We start from the raw sequence: 27,046 nt of genomic DNA, 5'->3' as shown, positions 1-27,046 counted from the left end.
AAGATTATATGTATGTAGGCTTAATATATGCTTAGATGCAGACATAATCTGGAAGCATAATAGATGTAAGCACTTAAAATAGAAGCAGTTTGATAATAACTGTTCATTTTAAAGGCCACCCTTCAAATCAGTAGTCTTTTTATTTTGCTTTTATTTGATGCAGGAGTAGGAGGAGGTTTTTGAGACAAAGCCTTCTAATGGACTGTAAATGAAATCAGAGGGAAGGATTCAAGGATGCTGGAGTGTTTTGTTCAGCTCTCAGGAACACTTTGTGGAGTTTTCAGTTTAGGTAAAGGTGCTTCTGACACCGTTAAGTTAAGGGGTATCCATCGCAGGTGACTCAGAGTTCCACTTGCTTGACCCTAAGAGATTTTCCTTTTCTACTTCAGCTTTTTTGCAAGTTACTGTACCCTGTCAGTCATCTTGTCTTTGAATCTTGGGGTGATAAAGATGTGGGAGGCAACAGCTGAACTGGAAAGAGTATTTCATAATTGCCCTGAGTCAGACAGCCAAATCCAGCATTTCAGACTGGCAAGCAGTGTGCCAAGAAGAATAAATCCTTTTTGCTGTGTCCTGGATCCCTTCACCCACTCCTAATAACTTCATCAGCTGAAAACGAAGCAGAGCAGACTCTGTGAAATCTAATGAGTTGAGACCTGCTCAGGCATATTTACTGGGAATAAGTGATCATGCTGATTTAAGGAGAAGGGTAGTGGAAAATCTGTAACTATGTCTTTTATTCCTATTAGCTTTGATTGTGTGAAGTTACCGTGTAATTGCCCCATTTGTCTGAATGATCTTTTCTCCTCCTAGCTGGGTTACTGCCATCATCTTGTTCAATAAAAGTCTGTGAATTATGTGTACCAAACACATGCCTGTGGATGGTCAGTGTAATGTGCAGAGCACATCCCAGCACCAGAGCATGATGCTACAATTAATGATACAATTAATGATCTCTTAACCTTGTCCTTGTAGGGAATACATCCATAGCTAACGTGGGATTTTAGATGTAAGCTTTGTGGTGGGATGGTAACTTTCTTAAAGGTTTTGTTTTCCTTGAATTTTTATGTGATAGTTTTAACTGTAAGATTCAGATTACCACACATTGGGCAAGTTTTACTTCATTTTCTCACTTGGAATTAACTTACATTTCTGATGACTGTGATTAGCAAAAAAATCAAAGCAAATGTGCCTGGATCTTGGATGTTCCAATAGGCTTATTTTTGTTGGATTCTGATTTTATTCAAAACAAGATGACTTTCATGGAAGACCAGATTTTTGTAGGTTCTTTTGTGTTGTATTTTCTTCTGTATGTATTTCCAAGTGTTTTTCAGGATTAGGTTAACAGGATTACAAAAGAAGTTATATAAAAAAAAGTTAGTATGCAATTGAGTTTACACCCTTTGCTTTCTTCAGTCTTAATTAAATTTGACACTCAGTGATAATAATTAAATTTACTGATTCCCATAACCAGCCAGAAAGTACCTTGTGATGTTTATGAGTGAATATGAATTTGCTCCATACCAAAAGAAAGCTATCCAAATCCTCTTGATTATGCTGCACTATAATCATGAAGGTCCTGTGTAAGTACCTCTCTGAGCTCTTGGAATGAGGGATTTTTGACACCCATAAATATCTTATTTACATTATTATTGCCAGCGTTCAGCTCTCTTGCACATGAATCCATAATCAGCATTTTGCTGGAGGGGATGCTCTAGTTCTGGTAAGATATTGGAGATTTCTGCATGATTACTGTCATTAGCACAAAGGCACTGATGATTGAGCAAAGCTGTTACTGTTTCACCAGGGTGTCAAACAAAAATAATCTGGAACACAGGATAAGAACTTTTCTAATAACCCCCCCACCCCAAAACACATACATACACAAAAAAAGGATATTACAGCTGGAATACACTTCTTGGATGGACATGATTTAATCACATTTATGACTCAGAGAAGTGTATTTCCAGTCCACAGAACACAAGAGTGCAACATTCTCATTTATCTCTATGAACCAAACATCTTCCTCTTTCTTTCATATCCTCTGTTGTGAAGTTTTCTGTACAAAAGCTGGTCAAATGTGACTCAAATGTCACTTTGGAACCCTGAAATAAAAAATGAAGTAAAGCAAACCTTCCATCAGTGAAATCTCACAATTAATAATTGTCCCATCTGCTGGTAACATTCTGCCTGGAGCCAACAGCTGTCCCTTGTTCTCAGCTACATAAGAGAGCTTCATGCACTGAACTCTTAGAGGAATAGTGCTTTTATAAAATTGGTTGTCTTCTATCATTTTTGATTTGTCTTCTGTCATTTAGTCCCCTACTGATACTTGTTAATTCACTGAGTGCTATTAACAAGTTTGATGAAAGCCATGGAATTTCCAGGGATGTTCAGTGAACTTACATGGGGGGCAGTGGCTGGGTAGAGCTCAAAGCTCTGAATTCACCACCCCCCTAAAAGAAGGCTGCAGTTTAAGGCTGAAGGTCGAGCCTCAGCTCTGGCAGGTATTCCCTGCAGGTGGCTGGCCCAAGGAAAGAGCTGGAAGTGCTTCCAGAGAGTGTGTGGGGAGAACAAATGTTCTTGGAACAGCGAGTATGTGAAAAACAAGAGAAGACAGTGCAGGTTAATAAATAAAAGCATACTTTGTTTTGTACTTTTACTTGTCCTGCCTGGAACTGACGTGGCTGTTGTTGTCCACAGAACCTGCAGTGGGCACGGGATGTGCTGCTGGGCAGTGGGGTGCCCTGGCAGCAGCTGAAGCACATGCCTGCACAGGGCCTCTTCTGTGAGAGGAACAAGACCAACTTCTTCAATGTAAGTTTACACAGCTGGTAAACACAGTGCAAGTTCTCAGCCATCCCTGCAACACCTGCTCCTCGTTTGAAAGGTTTGCAAAGGGATGGGGGTGGGAAATTTCACACAGGCATGTTAAACAAGCCATGAGCAGCTAAAGGAAAGGAGAATTACAGAGGTATTTACTCTGTCTTGGAGGGAACCACACTAGAGGGATTATTTCTGGAGAGCTTGAAAACATGGAGAGAGAGAAGCACCAACATTTTTTCAGTTATGCATCATTTATCATATACTTGATGGCTGAGCCTTCTTTAAAAATTCTAATTTTGTTCATCTGAATTATCCTTTTGTTTATTGCTTCTCAACTCAACCTGCACTTCTCATGATGAAAAATAATGCTATTTGCTCTAAGAACTCTGCCGAGTTGGAAGGAGCTTTCTTGTGCTCTGCTCTCTGTAGCACGGCCCAGCAGGAAGAGGCTCCAAGCCCCAGAGTGAGGCAGCAGCACTGTCACAGAGACTGTCCCTGTGTCTGTGATCACTCCCACAGGGCTTCCTGTGCCTCACAGCATGCTGCTGAGACTCACATGGGCATTTATCAATCAATTCCCTGCTGGGATTGCCACTTACACACTGCTCTTGTCTTTGGTGTCTTTGGCTTTTCTGTGGTATGCCCCAGGGTTTTTGCCTTTAATTCTTTTTGATAGGGTTCTTTAGCAGCTCTGGTTTGGAGATGCTCTGCTTGTCATTCTGGCCTGAGTACAACCCAAATTTGTTGTGTGGTTGCCTGTGATGGCAATGACATAATTTTGTGTCTCTGCTTTCCCATCCAGTGCTTCTGTTAACATTGGAATTGTGAAATTTATTTCAGCTTTATATCTGTTAACATGTATCTTAATTTTTGCTGTATATTGTGTTAATTAGCACCTCTCTGCAAACCTCTTTTAAGTGTAAGGTAAGTGCTCTTCCCTGGTTATAATACAACTGAGGAATACTGACAATGGTTCAAATTTGATTCATGGATCAGTCTGCAAAAAGGGTTTCTATATCATTACATCTTTTTGGAGAGAAGTTTTGATTAACAAATACTGTCAGCCAGCAACTAAATGCCATGCACCCATCTGATCACTCCCCTGCCATACCCTCCATGGAATGGGCAGGAGAATCAGAAAAAAGGTAAAGCCTGTGGACTAAAGTCAGTTAAAAAATGGGAATTAAAAAATAGTAATGAAAAGGGAGATACGAAATAAGGAGGAATAAAACCCAAGAAAAACAAGTGGTGCACAGTACAGGTGTTCAGTACCTGCTGACTGTAGGACCAGTTCCCCAGCAGCAATCAGCTCCCCCAGTTTCTGTACTGGTTTCTCTACTTACCTCCCCTGCACCTTTGGCCAGTTCCAGTCAGCTTTCCTGGCCATGCTCCCTCCCAGCTTCTTGTGCATTTCCTCGCTGGCAGAGCCTGGGAAACTGATTTAGAGTAAGCACTGCTTAGCAACAACTACAACATCAGTGTGTTATCAACATTATTCTCACACTGAATCCAAAACACAGCACTGTACCAGCTCCTAGGAATAGAATTAACTCCATCCCAGCTGAAACCAGCACAGCCTGAGAGGCAGACTAAACACTGGGGACCTGATTGATGGCTGCATGGCTTTGTGCTGATTTCCCTGCACTGTCTGCCACTTTTCCCTACAAAAATCCTGCTGTGATTAGCCCCTCACACTCCTGAATGCTTGGACTCAGATTCACATAGTGCAAAGTATTGCTGTGGAAATTGATGCAATTATTCAACATGCTTCAAGCCAAGTGTGAACTTTGCATGATCAAGGCTGGCTTGTTCATCACTGCAGGGTTAAGTGTCAAAAGTATTCTGTTTTAATGTATGAGGAAGATGAGCAGTAGGGAACTGAGAGGTGTGTATAAGGGAGTGTTTCTACTTGAAAATGTGAATTACCACATTAAGAGAGATCAGTGGTTGACCTAAATTGTGTCTGGTTTTTGAATGCTAATGCTAGCTAATTTAATTTAAAGAGATTCCACTGTATTCCTAGGTGGAATTTTCTAGCATTATTTCAGGAAGTAATTATTTCTTACTCTGCATACTGATATCTTTATACTCTGAGGGATGAAAAGTACTAGTATAGATACTAGACAGCAGTATAATAACGTTATTTTGTAAATCAACAAAAACTTTATTCCCATAATTGATTTCTTTAATCAGAAATTAGATACACTTTGAAAGAAAAGACTACCTTCAACAAAAGGTATATGCTGGCCCAGTGCAATATATTGGGAATACTGGTATTTGCAAATTATATTCTCAGCTTGAATTTGAGTCTGTCAGCATAAAATGTAGTGTTACTCTTGTGTTCTCCATGTAGACCTCTGTCTCCAGGCTTCAGAAATTTTGGTTTGGGGGTGAACTCCAGTGTCCCAGCTGTGGGGACATCTTGACTTATTCCTGCATGCATGCAGGTTAGTCTTCCTGGAAACAGGCACGAGCTTAGCATGATAAAATATTTTGATGGTCTCATTTTCTACCCAGCAATATTTTCAAAATCCTCTTCAAGTAACATTGTGTGAAGCATGTGGCATTAATCCAGAACAGATGACACAGACATAGCACAGTGAGAAAATCCAGATCTGAGAGGGAAAGGGCTACAAGTGCCCATGACAAAAAGCTGGTGGTGTCAGCTGACATTCCAGAATTGGACAAACCTAAATCTGTGAACAGCTTGGAAAACAACCTCTCAGCTCTGCTGACCTTGCCTGGGTTAAAGCACAACTGTTCTGTTCTCCCTCAAAGCTCCCAGTCAGGCAGTGGGGAAGAGGCTGAGCTGCACCATCTGGGTCAGAGCTCTGCTGTGTCATCCCCTGTGCAGATGGTGCTGCAGCCCACTGTCCCAGCTCCTGTCTTCACATACAGGCTCGGGTGATAAAACACAAGTTCTAGCACTCTACAAAAGTAGTCTCATCTAATCTTAGAAATTAAATGGCCAACCTTAAGATTTTTCTAAGCCTGTTAATGTCCCCCAGGGTTATTTCCAACAGAAACCTTTTGCCCAAAGGGTTTATTTGCTTCCACAAAATGCCTTTGACTTTCTGTTTTGAGAACTCTTCAGCCTTCATGATACAAAAGAGTTAAATGAATGTCTCAGTGGTTTTCTGTAGATACTTTACTACTGGAATACCTTTTTCTTCTGCAGCAAGTAGCACTGCTGTTTTTAATCTCTTGTAGAGAAGATTTAGGGTTGTTGAAATTACAACTGACTCAATTTTACAAGTACAAACAACAGAGTGCAAGAGAGAAAGCTAGCAGCTCCTCCCAGACATTTTATAATTCATGCATACTCCTAGCAGAATTATTTATGAAATGTTTATGACAGCACTGTATGAAAAGAAATAAACCTGGGTAAAGCTGTCTCTTGTTAGATTTTACTGCAGAACTGCTGGTCTGGATCTGTGTGTCACAGGCTGTTGTATAATTTGTTAGCTGTCACTCTTCTGCGACTTAAATGAGCAAAAAAGGCATGTTCAGTTAGCCCTGACTTCTTCTCATTTGACATATTAGAATAATGTCAGGATGCTCAGAACTTCTCTTTTTCAGTTCTGAGAGTTACTGCATGATTGTACCTATTTGTTTCCTGAGCAGTAAAGAAAGGCCCTGATTTTCTGTAAGCAGAGGTTTGTGCATGTTGATGGCTTTGTTAGTGATGGCAATCATATGAATGAATATTGCTGTTAGATTTTAAGGAGTTTTAGCTGTGTTCCTATAAATTGCTGTCAAATCTGATTTGTTTGGCCATTTCTCTCTTGCATGTACAGGTACATTGCAGCTTTTCTCCTCTTCTTTTTCTCAGTGTGAGTGTAAATATATGCAGAGATTTTTTTTTTAGGATGGCTGCAGGATGGTTTCTATAGTAACTAAATTAGAAATTATTTCAGCAGGAGGAAAAAAATCCCAATATATTGCTTTATATAGTAGGGCACTTTCTTATATATCCAGATTTCATGATACTATTAATAAAACAAAGTTAAACTTTGTGCACAGATGATGGGCATTGATCAGGCTGTGGGTAGGTGGGGATTGTGGAAGGAGCATTTTGGTGGTTGAGCTCCACTTATCAGCAAGTTCTCCATATGGTATAATATACACTATTTATATTTTCCTGGCACATCTTCTATGGTAATAATAATCTGTTGTAATAAAGATCTTCATGTCCATCTTTGGTAACTGTTCCCCACAGACAAAAGCTGTGCATGCACACCATATACTGTAGTGCAGACACTGATGTGCATGAAGTCTTGCTGCAAACTGTTATGGATAATTGTTCTATTTTTAATCCCCAAAGCAATGCAGTGTGTTTATTCTCTTCTGTATGTGTAAAGCCCTTCATTCTGTGGTCTGGGCAAGCAGGGTCAAATTAAGGTGGGGACATCCTCTGGATGCCTGAAGCTGGAGACAGCAGTGAGTTCCCTTTAATTTGCCTTTGTTCATGCCAAGTGTGACTGTCAGGAGACTCTGCTGAGCAGAAGGGCAGGTTCTGGACACTAGAAGTTGAAGTCTAAAGTTGGTGCTGCAGGTTTTTAAAGGTAGTTCTTATTACACAGCATGATGTTACCCAGTGAGAGCTTTCTCTGGTACTCTCCTTGTAGCAGGTTCTTCCCCTAGTTGTGTTCCAGGCTGAGAGTTACATCTGCCTGTCTTAAGAGGAAAGTTGGTTCTGAAAAGGAGAGCAGGGTGTGCTCTGGGATTCTGTGTGACCAGAGGCATGCAGGTGAATTTGAGATGTAGAAAAGAAGGCTCTTATGAAGTCTCCAATATAGGAGACAAACAGGAAACATGCCTCAGCTCTCCTGGAAGTTGGGCAGTCTATCAAGGAAATTTCATTTTATGCCTGAATTGTCTTTATATATCACATAGATGGACATTACTGGTCACTGTCAAAAATATGGCATTGAGTGAATATATGGGATTTTCTTTTGATCCAGTCCAGCCGTTGTTTGCTTCTCTCCCATTTCCTGAAGTGTAACCTCAGCATTAGTGATTGTCATGCCTTTGATTAAAATGCAAGATTTGTTGCAGAATCTAATGTCTCTGTTAGAGACAGCTGACTATATATCATCCAGGGGAAGAGGAAAATGCATTAGCAGTGCTCTGAACCTAAAAATGTGTGTTCTGCCCAGTCTGAGTTTGCTACTAAAGTTGGCTTGAAGAACCCCCAAACAGCACACAGTGCCAAGGGACAGCTCTTCAAGGCTGCTTGAGACAACCTGACTGAAAGCTAAGGTTCAGTATTTCCTGCCATGTACTGGAAAACTTGAAACTGGAGGTAACAGCAGACTAAAACCACTTCTGTAGAAATCTTATCACTCTTCTTTCCTTCCTGTCCTTGGCTGGTGAGAGCTCTGAGTTACTCTCCTCCTGCTCATAGCTGATGTGTCTCTCTTTGGTTGGCAAATGTGCCTCCAGCTCCTAGACATCTGCTATGTGGAACATGAGCCTTCCAACCAAACTACTGCCATTTAAATCACACTGGGGGGAAATGGAAAAAACTTGAAGAAACTTATTGTGCATCCATTGAGTTGAGATTGGGTCCTCAGCGTGGTGAGAGGTGGAGTTTCATCATGTATGGAGGCTCTAAGAAAATTAATGATTATATTGTGGTTTGATCATGATTGGTTCTGAAAAAAATGTTCTTTTTAGTGCTTCTAATGCTTTATGTAAAAATGAGTACAAGGGGTTGCCAACTCAAAAAAAAAAAAAAAAGAAATCACAAGGGACATCCCAGAATTCACAAGGGTTTAGTTATTCCGTTTTGCCATTTGTACTTCTGAGTGTTTTGGATGCCATTTTTATGCAACCACAAGGGAACAGAAACCATAAAGGAATCATTAAAAAAAACCCCAAAAAACCTTTGATTCCAGCAACTAGATAATGGTTTAAGCAAGTTATTAGACTTAATGCCATTCAATATGCAAAACAAGTGTCTAGAAAAGGTGATCTCCACCTTTGACACTGTGTAGTTGCACTAAACAAAATAGTAATGATACCATAATGACAACCTATAATAATAGTCTAATTTCTTTTTTTTTCTACTACTTATTTTTCTTTTCTGTGCTTAGGCTAGGTAGGTAGGGACATCTGGTTAGGAGATGGTTAAATTCCTACTTACTTTAGAAGATCGAATTGTGTTTAATCTCTTCAGGAGATGGCCATATTCTAGCCATGAAATGTCAGTGTTTTCCCTGGGCAGGACCAGGCCCAGCACAGTGCTGTGCTTTGTGAAAGTGCCATTCAGCAATGCAGCTCCTCCTGCCAGCTCTCCAGCAGCTGGGGAGGATTCAGTAAAAGACATTTCTCTGCTAGGTATTTTCTGCTCGTGCTAGGAAGAGGCAGTGCTCGGTGGAATGATGTGACAGTGTGGGAGCTGGGGCTGTCAGCAGTGCAGGGCTGTGCTCAGCAGGCTCCTGCACTGGGGAGCCTGTGCTGCACAGGGGCTGCCAGAGCCAAGGCTGTCCTTGGGCACACACAGCACACACCTCGCTGCTCTGCCTCTCGTGGGCTGCAGCTGCCACACTCTGCAGTGTGCACACTCTGCAGGAGCTGCCTGGCCTGCTGCCCCAGGAATTTGAACAAAAGCTCCAAAATCTTTTCCTACGTTCTCCAATAATGACATTCTAGAGCTATTGTTCTTTGTCTGGGTGAGGAAACCATTTCTGGTGTGGTGAAGACATACTTGTGTGGAAAACTGCTGGGAATAAATGAAAAACCCTCCAGGAGTCCCTTCTGAGCCAAATGATTCTATTGATAGCCTTAATTTGTAAATACTGTATAAAAGGCAGATATTTTATGGTAACACTTCAAGCTAAAGTTTGCAAGACTGAAAAATGCAAACAAATCAGTGATTTCTGTTCTCTTTTCCTTGTTTTTCTTCCTTTCTGGTCTTTGCTAATTTTCTCCATTTCCCTTCACTGTATCTTCTGCAGAGCAAAATACAGGTTACAGGTGTGATGCTTCCAGCACTCATCATTGAATGTTCCTTGAGCCACAAGATTAGAGGAACTCCTGCTGAAAAAAATCATTGTCTTACCTGCCTGCAGATTCAGGAAAGCATATTTGCATTGGTTACATATAACTCTTATTTACAGGATTATTTTTGCATCAAATATAGAAATTGTGGGTGGTTTTTCTTTTTGTTTTTAATTGACACTTAAGTCTGATTCATTAAAATGTGTAATAAGGTGATAGCCCAGCCCTTTTCTCAAACCATGACTGAAAATTAATTTTATGAAACTGAATGTGTATGAAAGATTAGTGACTCTGACTCTGTTAAATTTACTGAGGTTTTTGTGTTTGAAATAGGCTGTTTCTATGTGGAAAAAGGTAGCTTTTCAAAAATTCACATTTTAGTAAAGAAATCATATTAATGTCCATTGTTTTTCTCATCTGGTGTGGTAAATGGCCTCCACTGGGGAAAGGGGAAGCAGGGAAGTATGATACAGGTTGTCCCTGCAGTTAAATGATTCCTTTTCTGACTTTACCCTTGATAGTTGTTCTTTTGTCAGTAAAAAGCCATTTTCCATCTTTGCCCCTTGTTTTTCCATCGGTAAACTTAATGTCATTCTACTCATCCATCCCCCATCCACCGATTTTCTATCATTTGAGTTGAAAGAATGCTTTTAGTAGGTGCAGAGGAGTTTGTTCTCTCATTCTCTCTCACTTGCTCTCATGTGTTTTCACTCTCTTATGCAACCTTAGTACCAAGTCTGGGAGCAAAGGCAAACAAGGAGTTAACTGTGCAAGTGAAACTTTCATAGTGATTGGCCTGAGACCAGAAACCCAGCAAGCAATGAAGTCTTAAAAGTTGCCTATAAAAAGCTAGATAACTTTTTCAACCTCTGCCCAACATGTTATTTACAGTTCTTCACTCCATCCTCTTGGAAAAACAGAACTCATCAGTGAAAAATGTCTGTCGTTCACAGAGTTTTCTGTCTCAATATATACACACTGTTCTTCCTGGCCAGCTTTGCAGGCTTCCAAGACCCAGCTAGTAAAGATGCCAATAAATCTAAATCCCTGGAGATACAAGCATGGGGTTTGGAGCTGTCATTTGTGCCAGTGGATATTAAACAGCTATTTTTTTCCATTCTGTTTCCCTAGGAAAAGTTTCTTCTTTTGTTGAGTAATTGAATTTCTAGGCAAAGGTAAGCAAGGGAGCAAATAACCTGAAATAAATGAAGCTATTTCTTTGTGGAAGAGAAATTGTCATGGAGATTGTAGTGTGTTACAGGATATAGAGCAGTTAGTTTTAAATCTGGACCTTAAAAGTCTAACAGCAAACATTCCACCCACTCTAAACAGTATTTGAAAGGTGGAGGCTTGCTGGAATACTGTGTGATGAGTGTCCTTTTACAAATGTGTAATGAATAAATCCATAATTTGATTTTTCCATCTGCTAGCTGTGTATGAGATATGGGTGGAAGAGCTACCTTTAGGCATTTAATGGGATTACTTTTATACTTGGATTGGCTTCTTTTCTCTTAAAAAAAAATTAAATGAGATTTTTTAACTAACTTAAGACTTTTAAATCCAGTAGGAGAACAGAGTTTTAAAGGTGGTGATCCATGAAAGGTCTTTAAAATACACTGTTCTATATTTCATGTGTATTATATGTCTATTATCAATTTATCAGAGTAGTTTTTGCAGGTTTTTACTATGAGTTATTTCTCCTAACTTTATCGTGGAAATAAATGGTAAGAACAGTTACATGAGTGTAGACTGCTGCATAAGCAAAACACAGCAAACAAACACAGAAAAGACTAAATCTGAAATCTTCGAAGAAAATCTAAGATATGAAATTGAATCTTTAATTACCTGTCATTAGCTTTCCTTTCTCCTACAAATTCCTACAGCAGTTTCCTCTTTTATACATTTAATTTTGTAGATATTTTCAGGACTACTTTTGAGGTAGGTACCAGCTTGTATCTCATCTTTCTCAGTACAGCACTTGTCTGTGCCATATCCCTGGTATGGCAGATTTTTTTCTTTCCTGTATCTTGCTGTGTAAAAACATCAACCCAAATGGCAGTAAGGGAACACAAAACTACTTCCATCAGACAAACAGCTCATCCTGCCTTTCTGGAACCCTCTGAAAATTTCCTTCTGCACCAGTGATAGTTTTATTTTACCTGGAATTATGGTAATTTATTATAACTTTCATCCTAGTAGAAAGAAGAGAATTAATAGTGAAATTAACTTTATTTTATTAAAGAAGTGTATTTCATGATAAATATTCCAGGAATTTCAGTTCTCTGGAGAAGGATATAAGAATTTTTCATGGATATACACTGTCTTAGTGTAAAAATGAAAACAGAAGAATGTGGGATGAGAGCAGCATGATGCAAGTCCGTGTGTACCTGTGCAAGCAGGTAGCATTTATAGATAAATATTTTTGAACTTAATGACTGCAGCAAGATCTAATTGGCCAAGTTAAAAAGGTTAAGATGCAGAAGATAAGGTGGGGGATGATGACAGGTATTTGTGTGTAGGCTGGCCAGTGTCACTGCACTCAGCTGAAATGTGGACATTGAAGTGGGAGCTCTCTTAGTAATAGTACTCCATCTTTTGGCAAAATTCCTAAAGTCAGAGGAGTAAAAAGGTTGAATATTGTATAGTGTGGTATTGTTGCAGACTCTTTGGCTCCTGTGGAGGAGGTAGGATTTCCTGGCAGAATATGAACACTTCTGGAGTTTGTGTGGTCGCTGCTGTGGGAAGCAGCAGGGGCTGACCACTTAGACAAGGTGACTTTCTCAGCCTCCTGAAAGGAATGAAAACAAAATAGGATTGAGAGGGTGAGTGAAAGTAATGGAGCCCATAGTGGTCATTATTTCAGCGTGCTCCTCTGAACACTCACATTATTACTGTGATCTGACAGGAGAATTTCTGTAAGAGCTTGATTGACAAATGGCTTTTTTCCAGGAGCTTTATGGCCTTTGTTCGTTTCAGTGGCCTCCACTTCATCTCCTCCAGTTTGCTTACTCACCTCCTGTCAATAAAGTTTCACGAATTCGGCTTTTATGCAGTTGTTTAATTTTTCTGTAGGTTAGAGAAAAGAAAATCAGAAAAAAAAAAAAGCAACCACAAGCTTTTTACTTGAAGCACTTCCTAACAGTTACTCAGAATGAATTATGAATTTTGCTGGCTATTTGGTTTGCTGACATAGTAAAAATCAGAACTGAAAACTCGTACCAGGTCATTTTCTATTTAAATCTTTATCTCTTCAGCTGCTCCCTGTGTGTATATTCAAAATGAATTAGCACTTAGACTATGATCTCCTGTTTAGCAGACTGAAGCTAGTGGGAGTCATTAATACAATGGCATTTTCTTAAGTATTCAGAGATAATTTAATGAGCTTGGTGTAACAGCTAAAATGATTTCTGTTTACACATCCCTGGTTTATTCCTCCTGACAGACTACACTAAGGGTTTAAAAGTATGTGTTGGAGTTTGTTGCTCATTTTTTTCTTAATTAATAGTATAACTATCAACTACAGCATTTCAGAATCACTGTGCTCCAGTTATTTCAGTGATACTGAAGTGACTAAAATATTTCCAAGTGGGAAAAATCTGGCCAAAGCTGAAGATATAGACCAAGCTTTTATGTCCATGTAGCTCATCCATGGAGAAGTGTGTGCAGCCATCCCAACTCTGTGACACTTCAGCACTGCCTCCTGTCATGGGTGATCTGTTTAATACAGAATACATATTTTATGTTTGCAATCAGTGTGTGTCACAGCTCGTGGCAGATTCAGGGTTAAAAAAGCTGAAATAGATTCATAAATCAGATTTTAAAGAGAAGTAGGGCTTGCAGGCCCGTGTGGCTGTATAATGAAGATGGGATTTCTGAGGTGAATGCAGTGCAGTGATTTCAAAGGTATTTTCTTGGTAGCATAAGGGGAAATATTCGTGAAGGGGATATAAGTATTGAAATGAAATGCACATTCCAAATACTTTGTAAGCTGAAATACTGACAATGGGATAAACTTAATCCTTAAAAATTGTATTTAGTGACACATAAAGGTGCTGTTTTCATGCCTGTAAATAGTTTTTTCAACATGCTTGAAAGAAAAACATATGGCTTTGTTTGTCCTTAGACTGACAGCTCTGTACTAAAGGTCTTACTGAAAATTAATTACTTCCCAGCAGGTCTCAGGTCAGGGTATTTTCGTTGTAATTTTTTTCCCAATTAATAAGAAAGCAAAAGTATTTTTCTGAATTATTTATACTAGAGAGAACATTACTTTCAGAACCAACAAAAATAATACTTTACATTTTCTAGTGTTTCAAATAAAACATGCAGCTATGTACACAGGCATTTTCTGAGACTTGAGCTTATTTCAAACAAAGAGTTTTTGGAAGCTTAGGCTTTTAGTAAATGTTTTTTTAAAAACCTTCTTTTCAATATTTAAATTGCATGAGCAAATAAGCAATATTTTGTATAGTTTGTAAACGAATGCTAAGCTACAAAAGTATTAGAAACTGACTGAAATTTAAATTAACAGCAGTGAGTGTGTTCCAGCTGGAGGGAGTCTTGGTCAGAAACAGACTTGTGTTACAGAACTTCAAGTGAAGAATTTTACCAAAAAAACCAGGGTTGATTGCTTTGGAGATCATCAGTGTCTTGATGGGAAATTTCAGAACATTCATAAATATCAATTCCTGTGCCATTAAAGTTATTATTCCAAGTTGTGCCCCTTGTCACCCAGGCACTTAGAAAGCAGAAGGATTTGAATGAGGGAAGAGCAGACATACAGACATAGAGACAAGATTTAAGTGCCTTACAAATTTCCTGCCCAGGGTTTAGACAATCAGTCAATGGGACCCTGCTGACAAAGTATGGGAGAAATAATTTTAAGCAGAAGGGTGGGTTTCTGCCTTGTGAATTAGCAGTCAGTGAGTATTGCTGTTCTTTCTGAAATCATTGCTAGAAGCCACAGCCGCTGTTTTCTGGGCTGAACATCACGGTGACAGGGTAGGCAGGTAAAGCATTCCCATGTAGGCCTATTTTCTGGGTTATTTTGTCACTGTCTTCTCAATATGTCACTTCTCTCCCTTCAAAATCTGACAAGTCTCTGCATGCTTTTTGTGACTAATTGAGCCAGAATAAAATTTCCTGCCTCTGTATGTTCTTGAATCGATAAGGTAAAGCAAAGCAAAGTGTCTTTCTTCCTGAAAACTTCTGTCTGAGAGCTGTCTCCAGCAGCAGACTGGAGCTGACAAAATGAAAGGCCCACCAGGAGATGAATCTGAAGTCTTTTAAGTATGTGGGCAGCAAGGTGAAGACAGCAAGATGATGAATTGCAGATTTCTGTTCGAGTCTCCTTTCAGCTTCATTTATTCCTATTGCTACCTTTTGATATCCTCCTCTCCCATTTTTCCATTTGCACTTGATCTTTCTTCTTCCATTTGCCCTTTTGAGAGCAGCAGTTCAAATGTCGTGTGTAGATAAATCATTTGATATGATTTTACATTTGTTTGTCTCTAGACAAACAGCATATGGTCCATCTGAAATTCCCAAAATAATAGCTTTATCTGCAGAAATCGCTGTTCTTGAGTGCAGTTTTTCAGGTATGAAGTTATATCAAATTCAGTTCCAGCACTGATGGAAAAGAGTCCTGGAAAATACCTGTGTAAGACCACAAAATTTGCCACTCTGGATTAGGGTTTCTAGGCAAATATTTCAATCTGTAGCTATTGTTACCTGACTGCAAGATTGAAAATACCTGAGTTAAAGGAGGCAAATACTGCTGCTGGAAGAATGATTCTTTCTAGTTCCTGTAGGACTTGCACTGAACTGGAAACTTCAGATTACTCTTATCTCTAAAAGGAAAAAAGAAGTCATCTATAAGTGAAAACAATGTCCTACTTCCTTAAAAACAAGGGGTGAAATAATGAATAGAGTTCATGTTAGGATTTATAGTGCATATCCTTCAAACTGGAAAAAAAAATTTTGAAAATGGAACAGAATTTCAAATGACCTTAACAAATTCATATGCTGTGTTTGCAAGGAAAGCTGGCACCCTTATCTCAACAGTGCAGAGAGGCCTGCAACCTTTCTGAACATTCATTATTCACCCTAGAACATTTCATGGAGAAATCTCAGTGTGCAGAAGTGTAAAATCATTTCCATCTGGCTCCTAGGTATTGTAGCACTGGAGAGCACATGCTAGAGTTCACATACTGTAGCTGGCTGAGGTGTTCATCAGACTTTTTCTGATTGTTATTGATTTGATTGATCTGAAGATTATTAAAGACAAAAATTTAAATGAAGCTGGAAGCAGGAAATATGGAGTGCAATACAAACTTGTCAGTTTTAATGGTCTGGAATAGTGCTTTGCACTCCCCTTTTCCCATAACTGTAGGATAAGTATAGGACATGGTCTTTGAGGATTACCAGTTGCACCTAGGATGATTATTTTCCTTTCTCAGAGATGGTTTGCTGAGCTGAAACTATTCATTCTGGGTATTTATTTTTAAAAGGACAAATGTTAGGTCATCTTGTTGACTCTGGGCATGTTTCAAGTTCCCTGTAATTGCTCTGTCAGTCTTTTTCCCATCCATCCTTCCTTGCCAAAATGCATAAAGCCACATTGTTTTGTTCTATATCACCTAAATTAAGCTTAAAAAGTAGTAGATGTTAGCTGTTACTACAGCCCTCATTTGCACAGTGTCTCCAACTAACAAAACAAGAAAACAGTGTATCATCTTTTACCCTTAATCAGCCAGAAGACTTAAATATTGTGTCCCAACTACTGCTCTGTATACAAGTAATGAGTGAAAAGGCCTTTGATTTTAGGTGGTGTTGAGTCTGCACCAAGAATGCCGGTGGGATGGTGCCAGCCACCCTCTGCAGGAGCCTGGAGCAGGGCTGCAGCTTCCAGGGATGTGTGTGGGGCTCTGTGAATAACTCAAGGGCATTTCTAACATGAGCACCAAAGGTTTAGTCCCTTTCTATGAGCACCAGGTAGTTTTATCCACTTGTTTTTCACAACCTTCCTGAATTTGGAGCATCTCTGTAACATGTCCCATATCCAGAGTGTGAAAATCCTGTGGTGTGTTGTTGATTCCCACAGGTACAGGGGATTCCACTAACCCTTCATGAGCAGATGTATTTTTTACCTTAGGTAACTAATTTGGAATTATTTTGCTCAGTAGCACTGTAAGTTATGTACACCTGCACATGCAAGTATTACAAAATTCCTTCTGCTTGTGATGGTTCAGACAACTGACTAATGTATGCTGTAGGAGTCTGCAATGCAAGCATGGGAAATACCATGGTGATTAATGAAAATGCCAGTCAGGCAAAAAGTTGATAAGAAACCTTTGGAATTGGACAGAATAAAAAATAATACATGGTGAAAAACATATAATTTTAAACCTTAAAGATAAAGAGACAATTTCAAATTAGTGAAGAGCAACAGTGTACTTAACTCCAGGTACAGCAACTACTTAATTTGCATTAAACAGAACAATACATAGGGAAAAGCCCCAGTGTAATAGGGGAGATAGGAGCTCTACTGTGACTAAAGAAGCAGATGAAAAAGGGCAGGTCAGAAGGAAGCCTATTTGCATGAATACACAGAAAGTAAGTATTCAATTCAGTTCTGTATTTAAAATGTAAATCTGTGTTATGCAGTCAAAAGAGTAAAGGTTAATGGATTTTTGAAGTGGTAGTGTCAAAATTGTGTTGTTAATCAATATAGAATTTGTTGTTGCCTTTGGTGGAAAGATGTGAGAGGCAATGAAAATATGGGTTATTTTAGAGAGTGGCAATGCCCATAGTGAAATCTTAGCTTTAAAACAAGAAATGGTCAGGGTATTGTTGATTAATATAATTTTATAAAAGGTAGATAGGGCAGCTTGAAAAACAGCTGTTTTTTCAAGATGCTGTTGAGCATAGAAGTGTATATATGATGTATGCAAATAAGTAGGAAGTGGCAAGGTGTATAGGGCTTTCAGTGTGAGAATCCTTGAATTGCTGTGCTTAGAAAAGAGGAACGTGAAGAAAAGATGAGTAAAAAGTGACTGAAATGAGGGGAAAGGAAGATAATGTTAGCACCTGATTTCTACCTACCGTGGGGACTGTTCTGGTTGAGAAGCAAGGTATAAAACCTGAGGTGTGAGTAAACAGGATGGATTTTGAGCACTTCAGAATAATCCTAGTAAGTGGGAGAGGGAAGAAAACAAACCAAACCAAGTCCTTGCAATGCTTGGAAAGGCAAGGAGGAGGAGGTCAAAGCAATTGCCCTGCCTATACAGTGAGAGAAAGGAGCAAGTGAAGATAAAATGTTTAAAGTTCTGAGATGAAGGTAATCTGGAACAGAGCCTGGATCAGTGGCTGGGAAAAGAAGATGAGTTTAGCTGTGCTGAGCTGAAATTGTGGAACATGTATCAGTGAGTTTATGAGGCAGGATTACATGGACTGAGCTTGGCAGCGGACTGGCACACATTTTGGGTCTCTTTAATGGGAGATTGGGCGAAATCAGCAAAAGTAGGGAGAGGGATGTCGGGGGAAAGGACAAGGGGGGGAGATCGTTTGTTTTTCCCTTCGAATAGTTTGAGAAAGGCAGAAGGATGTAACGAAAGAGGTGGCGAAGGGCTGGTGCGAGAACGGTGCCAGCAGCACCCCTGGTACCGCAGGAGCCGGGGATGGTGTCCTAGGCCACGGTGCCGTGCGGGGGAGCTGCGGGGTGGCCCCGCGGGGGCGAGCGCACGGCGGTGCGGGCCGGGCCGTGCGGGGGCCGTGCCATGCGGGGCTGTGCGGGGGCCGTGCCGTGCCATGCGGGGGCCGTGCCGGGCCGTGCCGTGCGGGGGCGGCCCCGCGCCCGGCCATGGCGGCAGCTGCGGCGGGGAGGCGGCCGGTGCTGGGCTCGGCTCCGCTCCGAGCATCCCGGCGGGCCCCGCCGCCTCGGCGCTGCGGGCACAGCAGCGAGCCGGCCGCGCCGGCGGAAAATAGGTCACGGACGGGCCTTGGGTGGCGGCGAGGTGAAGGGCGGTGGAGCGGCACCGGCGGGGTTAAACTGGGTCAGGGAATATTTCGGGAAGGTTTGGCGGACAGGTGGGAGCAGATAACTGGTTTTTATTAATGCTCGCGAACCGACAGCGGCAGCTGTTCGCTGCGTTGCCCTAAGCGGGATGGCTGCGAGCCAGGCTCGGCGATAACCGGCACCGACTTGTCAGGCACGGCCGGCCCCGGCCCGCAGCCTCCCGGCGGCGAAGACAGAGGGAGAAATAAAATAAATAACTATCCGCGGCGGCAGGAAATCCGAGGTATGCGGCTTCCAGGGCTCGGGCAACTCCGGTGCGAGAGGAAGTGTGAGGCGGGCGGGGGCGGTCAGGTGGGGGCGCGGGGGCGGCGCGGGGCCCGGGCGGGGGCGGGCGCGCTCCGGCTCCGCGGCCGCCGGGGAACTCCGGCGGAGCCAGCCCGCGCCTCGGTGATGGTGAGTGCGGGGGGCGGCTCGGGGAACTTCCCCCGCGCACTCGCGGGGAGCCCGGGGCCGGCGCGCCGGGAGCGGCTGATGCCCCGCGGGGAGGCCGGGGGGCTCCGGCGGGGACAGATGCGGTGCCGGAGGAAGTTCGGTCTCTGTGCCCGCAGCAGCGCAAACAGCTGCCGGCTCCCCTGCGCTGCAGGGCGTTCCTCGGTGCGCCGTGCTTTTGCCCTTTCCCATTCCGCTTTGCCCGCGGGTACTGAAACCCTCCCGAGCAGCTGGCCGTGGTCTGCGGGGAATCCCTTCTCCCGTGCTGGGCGGGCTGCGGGCGCCGCTGGGCTCATCCCAGCTCCGAGCTGGAGGGAGGGAGATGAGATCTGATGACATTTGGCGTCGTGGTTGAGAAATACTTATTTCATTAGTTCGGTTCGCCTGCGGTTAGAGGCTGAACAGAGCTGCTTTGCTGCGCAGGAAAATCCTGAGGGCGATGGGAAACGGAGGAGTCGAGAGAAGTTTGGAAGGGGGGACGAAAGGGTGAGGGATTTTTGTTTGATTCGGTGTGTATTGTTTGGGATTTCTCCTTCCTCCACTCCCTGGGTGGGATGAATTACTTAGCACCCTCGTTTTCAATCCAGCCCTAAAGCTCGCGAGGGGCGGCTTTCATGTCTGTGGGAGCCGCTGGGTCTCTAGGAATGCAGCGTGGCACAGAGCAGCCCAGCTGTGCTCTCTGCTGTGCGCTCCCCGCTCTGCTACGAGAGCCGGGCGCACACGGGAGATTCCCCTGCTTAACGGTGACCTAACAGGAAAGCCTGTTGTTCTGTGTCTATTTTGCATGAGCTACTATGCTGTAACAGTTGCTGCTTCATTCAGCTTGAAGAGAGAGAGAGGATAAGAGGATTCCTATTTAATTAGCAGTTTGTTAAAACCGGTCGGCTTTGTCTAGTCACATGTTTATAATTTTAGAACGTATGTCTTAATTGCAGTGAATTCTGGTGTTGTGCATTAAGCAAGTGCCACATGCTGTTTGCGGCATTGGCTGTGGCAGCTCCACGTTTCTATTTTTTAAATTTTCTGCAGCCTCTGTTTATTTGTGCAATGGCAGATTTTTGAGTGTGCTGGGGGCATTTTGCATGAAGCAGATCTAGGAATTAAAGCATATGCTGTAGAGGTTTTTATTACCCAGGGAGCTGCAAGTTGTGTCCTTTCTTTTGGAGCATATTCAGGTTGACATCTTGAATACCCAGATACTGCTTTCAGTAATAGGACTGTTGTGTGTTTTTAGCATCTTTATTGGAGTCTGAAATACTCGAAATGTTGAAGCCTTCCTAACTCCTCCTCCCCCTCAATAATTACTCTGATTATTCTCAAATAATTTCTATCTCACAGTATTGCTGCAATCAAACACCAGCAGACTGTACCCTGTTTTCTGAGCTGAGAGCTGAGACACTTCCATGCCTTGTGTTAGATTGGGTTATGTAGTATTGCTGCTGGTGGAACATTGAAGCTCCCCTGTGTATACTGTGATTTATGTTACTGTAAATAGGGTAATTAAATTATTGCTTCCCTGCAATGTCTTGTTCCTCTGGTGTTACCAAAGATCAGTCAACTTCAGTTGGGGTGCTAGGCAGGCTGCTGCCTAAATGTTTACTTGAATTAGGCATTTCCACTAACTCTTACAACTGGATAAAGAGCTGCTTTTGTTTTTCTAAGGAAGTCCTGGCAGTGTCTGAAAGCAAGATAGCATAAGGTGTTAACACACATATATGTCCTCCCCCACAAAAAAAAAAAAGGTAAAATACATGAGCAACAGAGTTACTGAAATTCTTTTTTGTTGCATGAATTCCTGTATCAGAGGAGAAAAATAACTTGAGATTAGCTGTGGGGTGCATAACAGAAAGAGATTTTTTTACCTTTTATAGCCGTCAGGATTCCTTCAGGGCTTCCACTTGCTGGACAGAGAAGGGAAGTGTTCTGTGGATGCTGTTCTAGTAGAGGGAGAAGAGATAATGAAATTAATTACTTGTCAACTCCTAATCTCTTAATTTGAGGCTCTTAATTGTTGAGGATGGAATGTGCAAACTCATGGAGAGCTTTAGTTTTTGGAGAGGAGTATGTCTTCTCCAAGGCTTTACCCACTTCATATGCCTTTTTCTGGTTCATAACCTCTATTATGGGATATTTGTTTCTTACTACCTATTTCAAATAAGCTCCTTCCTGCCCTCAGCTTCAGCTGACAAACCATTTGAAATCCAGGGCGTGTATTTCTGTCATTCCTAAACCAGTTTGAAACCTCAGATGGAGCTGGGACCTCCAAATATGAATTAAGTCATGTGTTTACAAACACATGTCTTTCTAGAACTGGCATTAGAAAAAGGAGCAGGGAGCCCTAGTCAGATCTTAGAGGATTCTGGTTTGAAAGGCTTTTCTGCTAGCTCCTGCTGTCACTTAACTCTGTCAGAACCCTAGAGGAGTTGAAGTTTTTGTTCCCTTCAGCTTTCCGTTGCTTTTTTTCTTCTCAACATTGACAAAAGATTCGAGTATTTCGCTGTGCTTCCAGATTGTATGCACGTACCAAAATACCAGCCTGTCATAGAACGTGCCATTCCTGTCACTTTCCAAAAGTGTTTTCCAATAGTGAACAGTTGAGTATATTTTTTAGTACTATTCCTGGTACGTATTGCATTTTATATTTCACCCGGGTCGGTAGTGCTTGTTTATATTTGTGCTGTTAAAAGTACTGACAGTTCTTTATTAAATTCCAATATGCAGCTCTCTTAATTTTTATAAATAACTTCACAGTCTATACAGTGGGGTTTACTAGCTTTTTCATAGTCTTGATTTGTTCCTAAATAAGCTGCAAAATCCCCTGCCTACATGTCTTTTGAAGTCTGTAGCTTATAAACTCCTGAACATGAATGTAAGGTCACAGTAGCTTTAAAGAAAATTGCCAGTACCCAACCAGAGCAGTTGTTACATGTGGATTTGTCACTTCCCAGTAATGACATGGCCCTTTTCTGACCAGTTTCAGTATGTACTGTACACAAATGTGATTTTGTGTTGTGTCACCTTGAACCTACTTCACTTTTTCTTACTTACCAGGGTCAGTTGAGAAAAATGTGCCTACCCAACAGGTCACTGAGGAAAAATGTATTCTTTTTAAAAGTCCCTAAGTGACCTGCAGAGTTAGGTGATGTGGCTGTGTGGTCACTCATAGTACTCTGGAGTGTTTGTCTGATAGATGCATCTTAGCCAGCAGGCATTTTCAGTCATTTTTATGAAGATGTAATTTTGTATCAAGATAAAATTAAAGTGAAGTCTCTTGTCTACCAGTTTTAAGGATTATCACTTGATTGTATTTTATGAGCTGCCATCTGATATTGCTGCAGAGGGTTTTCTGTTTTCAAAAAATGTAATGGAAATGAGTAGCAAGCATTCTCTGGACCTTTTGATTTATGTTTCTTCGGGCTCAAAGATCTCAGCAGGATCTCCTGATGCCATGTATTCTACTGATTTGGTACTGACAAGAAAGAACACTGAGTGCTTGATCAGTACTATTTTCTGAAATGATAGCATTTTCCTCTGTGCTCATCTAACCCTCTAGCTTTTGATATTTTCTGAGACTTTGAGCCTAACACGGTGATATAGATGTAAAATGTGAAGGTTGATATGTCACTTTTTCTAAGCATTTCATGAACATGCTGAAATATTTTGCAAACACTGGGATTTTATAGACTCTCATCTTGATATTTTACTCTGTGTGTCATTATATAGAAGAGAGTAAAAGCTGAAAGTCTGTACTGTCAGTGCAGGGATGCTGGGTGTCAGCTGTTGGGTAGGAGTGGGCAGTTAAGCATTTTGTTTGTTGAAAAGCAAGCAATGTAGGATTAAAGACCAGTTTGTGTTGGCATAAAAACTGGAGTATTTTGGCAAAATAACTTTTTAGCACTCTGACAGCCTAGTTTAAAACACTCAAAACCAATGGATCTTCATGTACTGGATAATCAGTAATTTACATCTAAAACTTGGTATTTAAGTAGGTGAAAATATATTTCTTCAGATCCTTCAAGCCTGAAGGATTTCAGGCTGAAACAGTAGAAAGTGACATCCTATACAAGGAGGAGCCCCTTATTGCAGTGTTACAGCATGAAGAATCTCTGAAGAAGTCTTCATGTTAATTCAGAATGTCAATTCTACATGAACAGTGTGCTGAATCTCAGCAATCAGCATAGCACTTCATGTTATGAAGTTCTTGTCCTTTCCTTTCTAGAGCTGTGTACACTGCACTAATGATGGAGGCTGTACTGCCCATGCAGGCTTTCAAGGCAGGAGAGTTGTCAGAATAACCCTAGCAATGCTCTGTGCCACATTCACTATTTTTGGGTGCTACAAGACATAGTCTTGTAAATTATAGCTGATAGTTCTGTGTTCTGAAGCATTTTTTCAATTTTCTTGAAATTAGGCTGAGGTAGAATCATAGAATTGGAGAATCATAGAATAATTTGGGTTATAAGAGACCTTTAAAGGTCACCCAGTCCAAATCTCCTGCAACGAACAGGGACATCTTCAACCAGATGAGGCTGTTCCAAGCCCTGTCAATGTGACCATGAATGTTTCCAGAGATGGGGCATCCACCACTGCTCTGGGCACTCTGTGCCAGTGTTTTGCCACCCTAATCTGTGAAATAAGTTTTTCATTATATCTCATCTAGGTCAACCCTTCTTTAATTTAAAACCATTACCACTTGTCCTATCGTGACAGGCCCTGCTGAAATGTGTGTCCCCATTTTTCTTATAGGCCCCCTTTAAGTATTGAAAGGAATCTGTTCTCCATGCTGAACAGCCCCAGCTCTCTCAGCCTTTCCTCACAGCAGAGGTGCTCCAGCCCTCTGATCAGCTTTGTGGCCTCCTCTGCACCCACTGCAGTGGGTCCATGGCTTTGTTGTGCTGAGGACCATGGGGCTGGACACAGGGATCCAGCTGGGATCCCCAGGTAACCTTCCTTGCACCAAATAACACCACTTACAGTGCCTGTACACTGCTGCCTGTTTCCTTTGTAACCTCTGGGGTATTGGGACTGTACAGACAGAAGTGTTGGGGTCTGGGTGAAAAAAAAAATCTCATAATCCTTAAACTTGCCCTTATCTGAGAACCAACAGCTTCTCCCAGCTCTGTGTTAACCCCAATTCTCTGGTTCTGCAGCACCTCCTTTAGGAGTAAGACTGAGTGGTGGGGCTCAGCCTTGGTTTGCCACTGGCAGAGCCCAGAACTACCTTGCAAAGTTTCTGCTTGTCATTTATGTCCCCTAACACTTGTCATCTTTCATGACTTCGTCATCATCCTTTGAGTTGAAAGGAAGTAGTAATTTCTAGCTTGTAATTCATCTGATGTGGTGCCTCTAATAGCTCAGGTGAGCCACATCCCCTAAATCCCTTTTTCCCTCTGTAAAATGTGTCTGTATCAGAGGTGTGTGGAGTTAGATTAAATTATTGTGTTGTGAAAAAAACGAGAGTTTGCTTGTGTCTTCAGGGGGCTGATGCAGAAGCCTGCCCACTTCCAGCCTGTACCAAGGCTGGACCAAACTGTGCCTTGTTTCATTTGCATCTGATGCCAGGCAGTCTGGTTGTAGAAGATCCACAGAAAAGTTCTTAGCAGGAAAATCCTCTTAATACAAAGAAAGGCTGTCTATTGGGTAAAACCAGAACCTCTGTCACTGTCTAGATGTGCCCTGCTAGTCATTTATTTTGATGGTATAGAAATCTTTCTGCCTGGAAATGTGGCCCCAGAAAATGACTAAAGAAAATCAAAATTCCAATAAAGGGTATTCCCATCAAAGTTCTCATATTCTTTTATTAGATTTCTGCATCAAATTATTTGTGTGTTAGAAGATTTAGAAGCAGTCTGTGTTCTCTGGACTTCTGTGCTTTATATCCTCCCAAAGGAAAAATTCCAAGCTCTTTCAGACAGAGACATGACATAAAACCGAAATACACCTCAAAAAGGGGTACTGGAGGCAGTACAAAGTACTGAAGAGTAACAAAGGCAGAATCTGAAATTCCAGCATGGTTTAAGAGACACTTCTCAGTGTTTTCTGTTGAGCAGATGGAAGTGCCCAAGTCTCTGGATGACTTCTGCTTTTCTGGGTCCCTTTAGCAAGCTTGAATTGTCTGCAGGACATGGTGAATGAAACTTAATTGCTGGTAATTTAATTCCTAACCAATCCCTTTTTTTCTCTCTCCAAAAATACAGTTGGTAAAAGGGAGCAACTTATAGAGGAGAGATAATAAATCTACTTAAGTAATTTATTCTAAAAGTCTTTTTTATCAGTAACTGACCTTCCAGCTTGAGAAGTTGTCCAGCTGTCTTGAAGGGAACCTTTGTTAATGTTGGCAACAGAAAAAAAGGGGGAAAAAGAAAAAAAGTCAGTGTTCCACAGCTTTATCTTCAAATCCTCTTTTGCTTTAGTAGCCCAGATTTGCCAGTTAGAGGAATGAGGCACTGAACACGAGGGAATTCTTAGAGCACCCTGGAGAAAGACACTGCCCTGGCAGTGCTGGTGTTAACGTGGAAAAGCAGTGCAGGGAGCAGCCACCTCCATCCACAGGATGATGCATTATGCACACTCCTCCTGTGTTTCCTGGATTTTCGTGTGGGTGATGTCTGAGTGAGGCACAGTGATGCACAGCTCTGGAGGAAATGCAGCTGTGTTATTGTTTGAGCAGGACTGCACCTTCAAAGCAGGTTTTAAAAGACTGCTCTGTTGCTTCTCCTTGCTTTCTTTGTCTTTCTTTCTATTATAGCCACGCAGTAGAACGGTTTCTTTATTTGCTTTTCTTACAGTCTAGTTTAGCTATTTCCCTTTAAAAAAAAAAAAAAAGTGATGTGACTTTGTGTTGACATGGCTGTGAAATCACATGGTACATGGGAACCATCTGAGTAAAACCTCCTCAAGCCTCCTGACCGGGTGAACATAAACCTCTAGATTCTGCCTGGCAAATGGCCAAACCCAAAGCTCTGCAAAGGCCATCTGCAGGCCTCAGTTTCTGTTTCATTAATTCCACCTGAACTTGTAACTCATCTTCTTAACAAGGCATTTCTGGTTTTCTGTAATTGCTTATGCAGCAAGGAAATCATTGCCTTTCCCTGCCTCCTATGTGGATGTCCCTGACTCATGTTCACAGCCTCCCAAAGCTTGGGTGTTCTTTTCATAGGGTTAAAACCAATTTAAAGTCAAGTCAACTGTAAAATGACTGGTCTGGAAATTGAAGAGTCTGAAATTTAAGACCCTGCAAATATACTGTATTTTGAAGGGAGAAATAAGAGGTGAAAATTGTCCATTATGTTTCTTTATCAGCATATGATGATTGGAACATGTGGAGCACTTCCATTTGTCAATATTTTTTCATGCTGCTGTCTTGCTAAAATAAAGTTACAGAATTCCACAGTTCTTCCAAAATGCATATATGGTGTTTATTCATTTCCAAGTGTGTGTGTATTTAAAAGATAAGAAAATAAGGAACTGACAATATTTGCCTTGTAGACTAGGAATTGTAATCCTGCTTGTTCTTGACTTATTGAAAGGAGGTTGCTGCAGTTTTGCCTTTATTTCTGTTTCCTTTTCCAGGCCAATTAAATGTAATTTATGTATTATCATACTTTTAAAAGATATTATTACTGTACTATGTAATGACTATAGTCTGAAAAGTTGGTAAGATTTTCCTGAAATCAGCTAAGTTACAGTAAGCAAGGGTTGCTCAATGAC

General features: G+C 41.3%; 1 protein-coding gene and 1 long non-coding RNA gene across 5 annotated transcripts in view; one reads left to right on the top strand and one right to left on the bottom strand.

The window, feature by feature from the left end:
- CABIN1 (calcineurin binding protein 1) overlaps positions 1-27,046 on the top strand; it is a 104,869-nt gene that overhangs the window by 43,252 nt on the left and 34,571 nt on the right. For all 4 annotated transcript variants that reach the window (XM_014894731.2, XM_014894730.2, XM_014894729.2 and 1 more), the window contains one exon: positions 2,704-2,817. In XM_014894731.2, the coding sequence (XP_014750217.2) occupies positions 2,704-2,817 (114 nt within the window). The remainder of the gene's footprint in view (positions 1-2,703; positions 2,818-27,046) is intronic.
- On the bottom strand, positions 1,919-4,420 carry LOC148221662 (uncharacterized). The gene is made up of 2 exons (XR_015807665.1): positions 4,170-4,420; positions 1,919-2,105 (listed from the first exon to the last, which is right to left on the bottom strand). It is a non-coding gene; the product is annotated as an uncharacterized LOC148221662 (long non-coding RNA).

Source organism: Sturnus vulgaris, chromosome 19 (genome assembly GCF_052056855.1).
Source record: "Sturnus vulgaris isolate bStuVul1 chromosome 19, bStuVul1.hap1, whole genome shotgun sequence".
Classification (NCBI taxonomy): domain Eukaryota; kingdom Metazoa; phylum Chordata; class Aves; order Passeriformes; family Sturnidae; genus Sturnus; species Sturnus vulgaris.
Note: the sequence above shows the minus strand (reverse complement) of the source record. Positions and strands in the feature narration are given on the sequence as shown.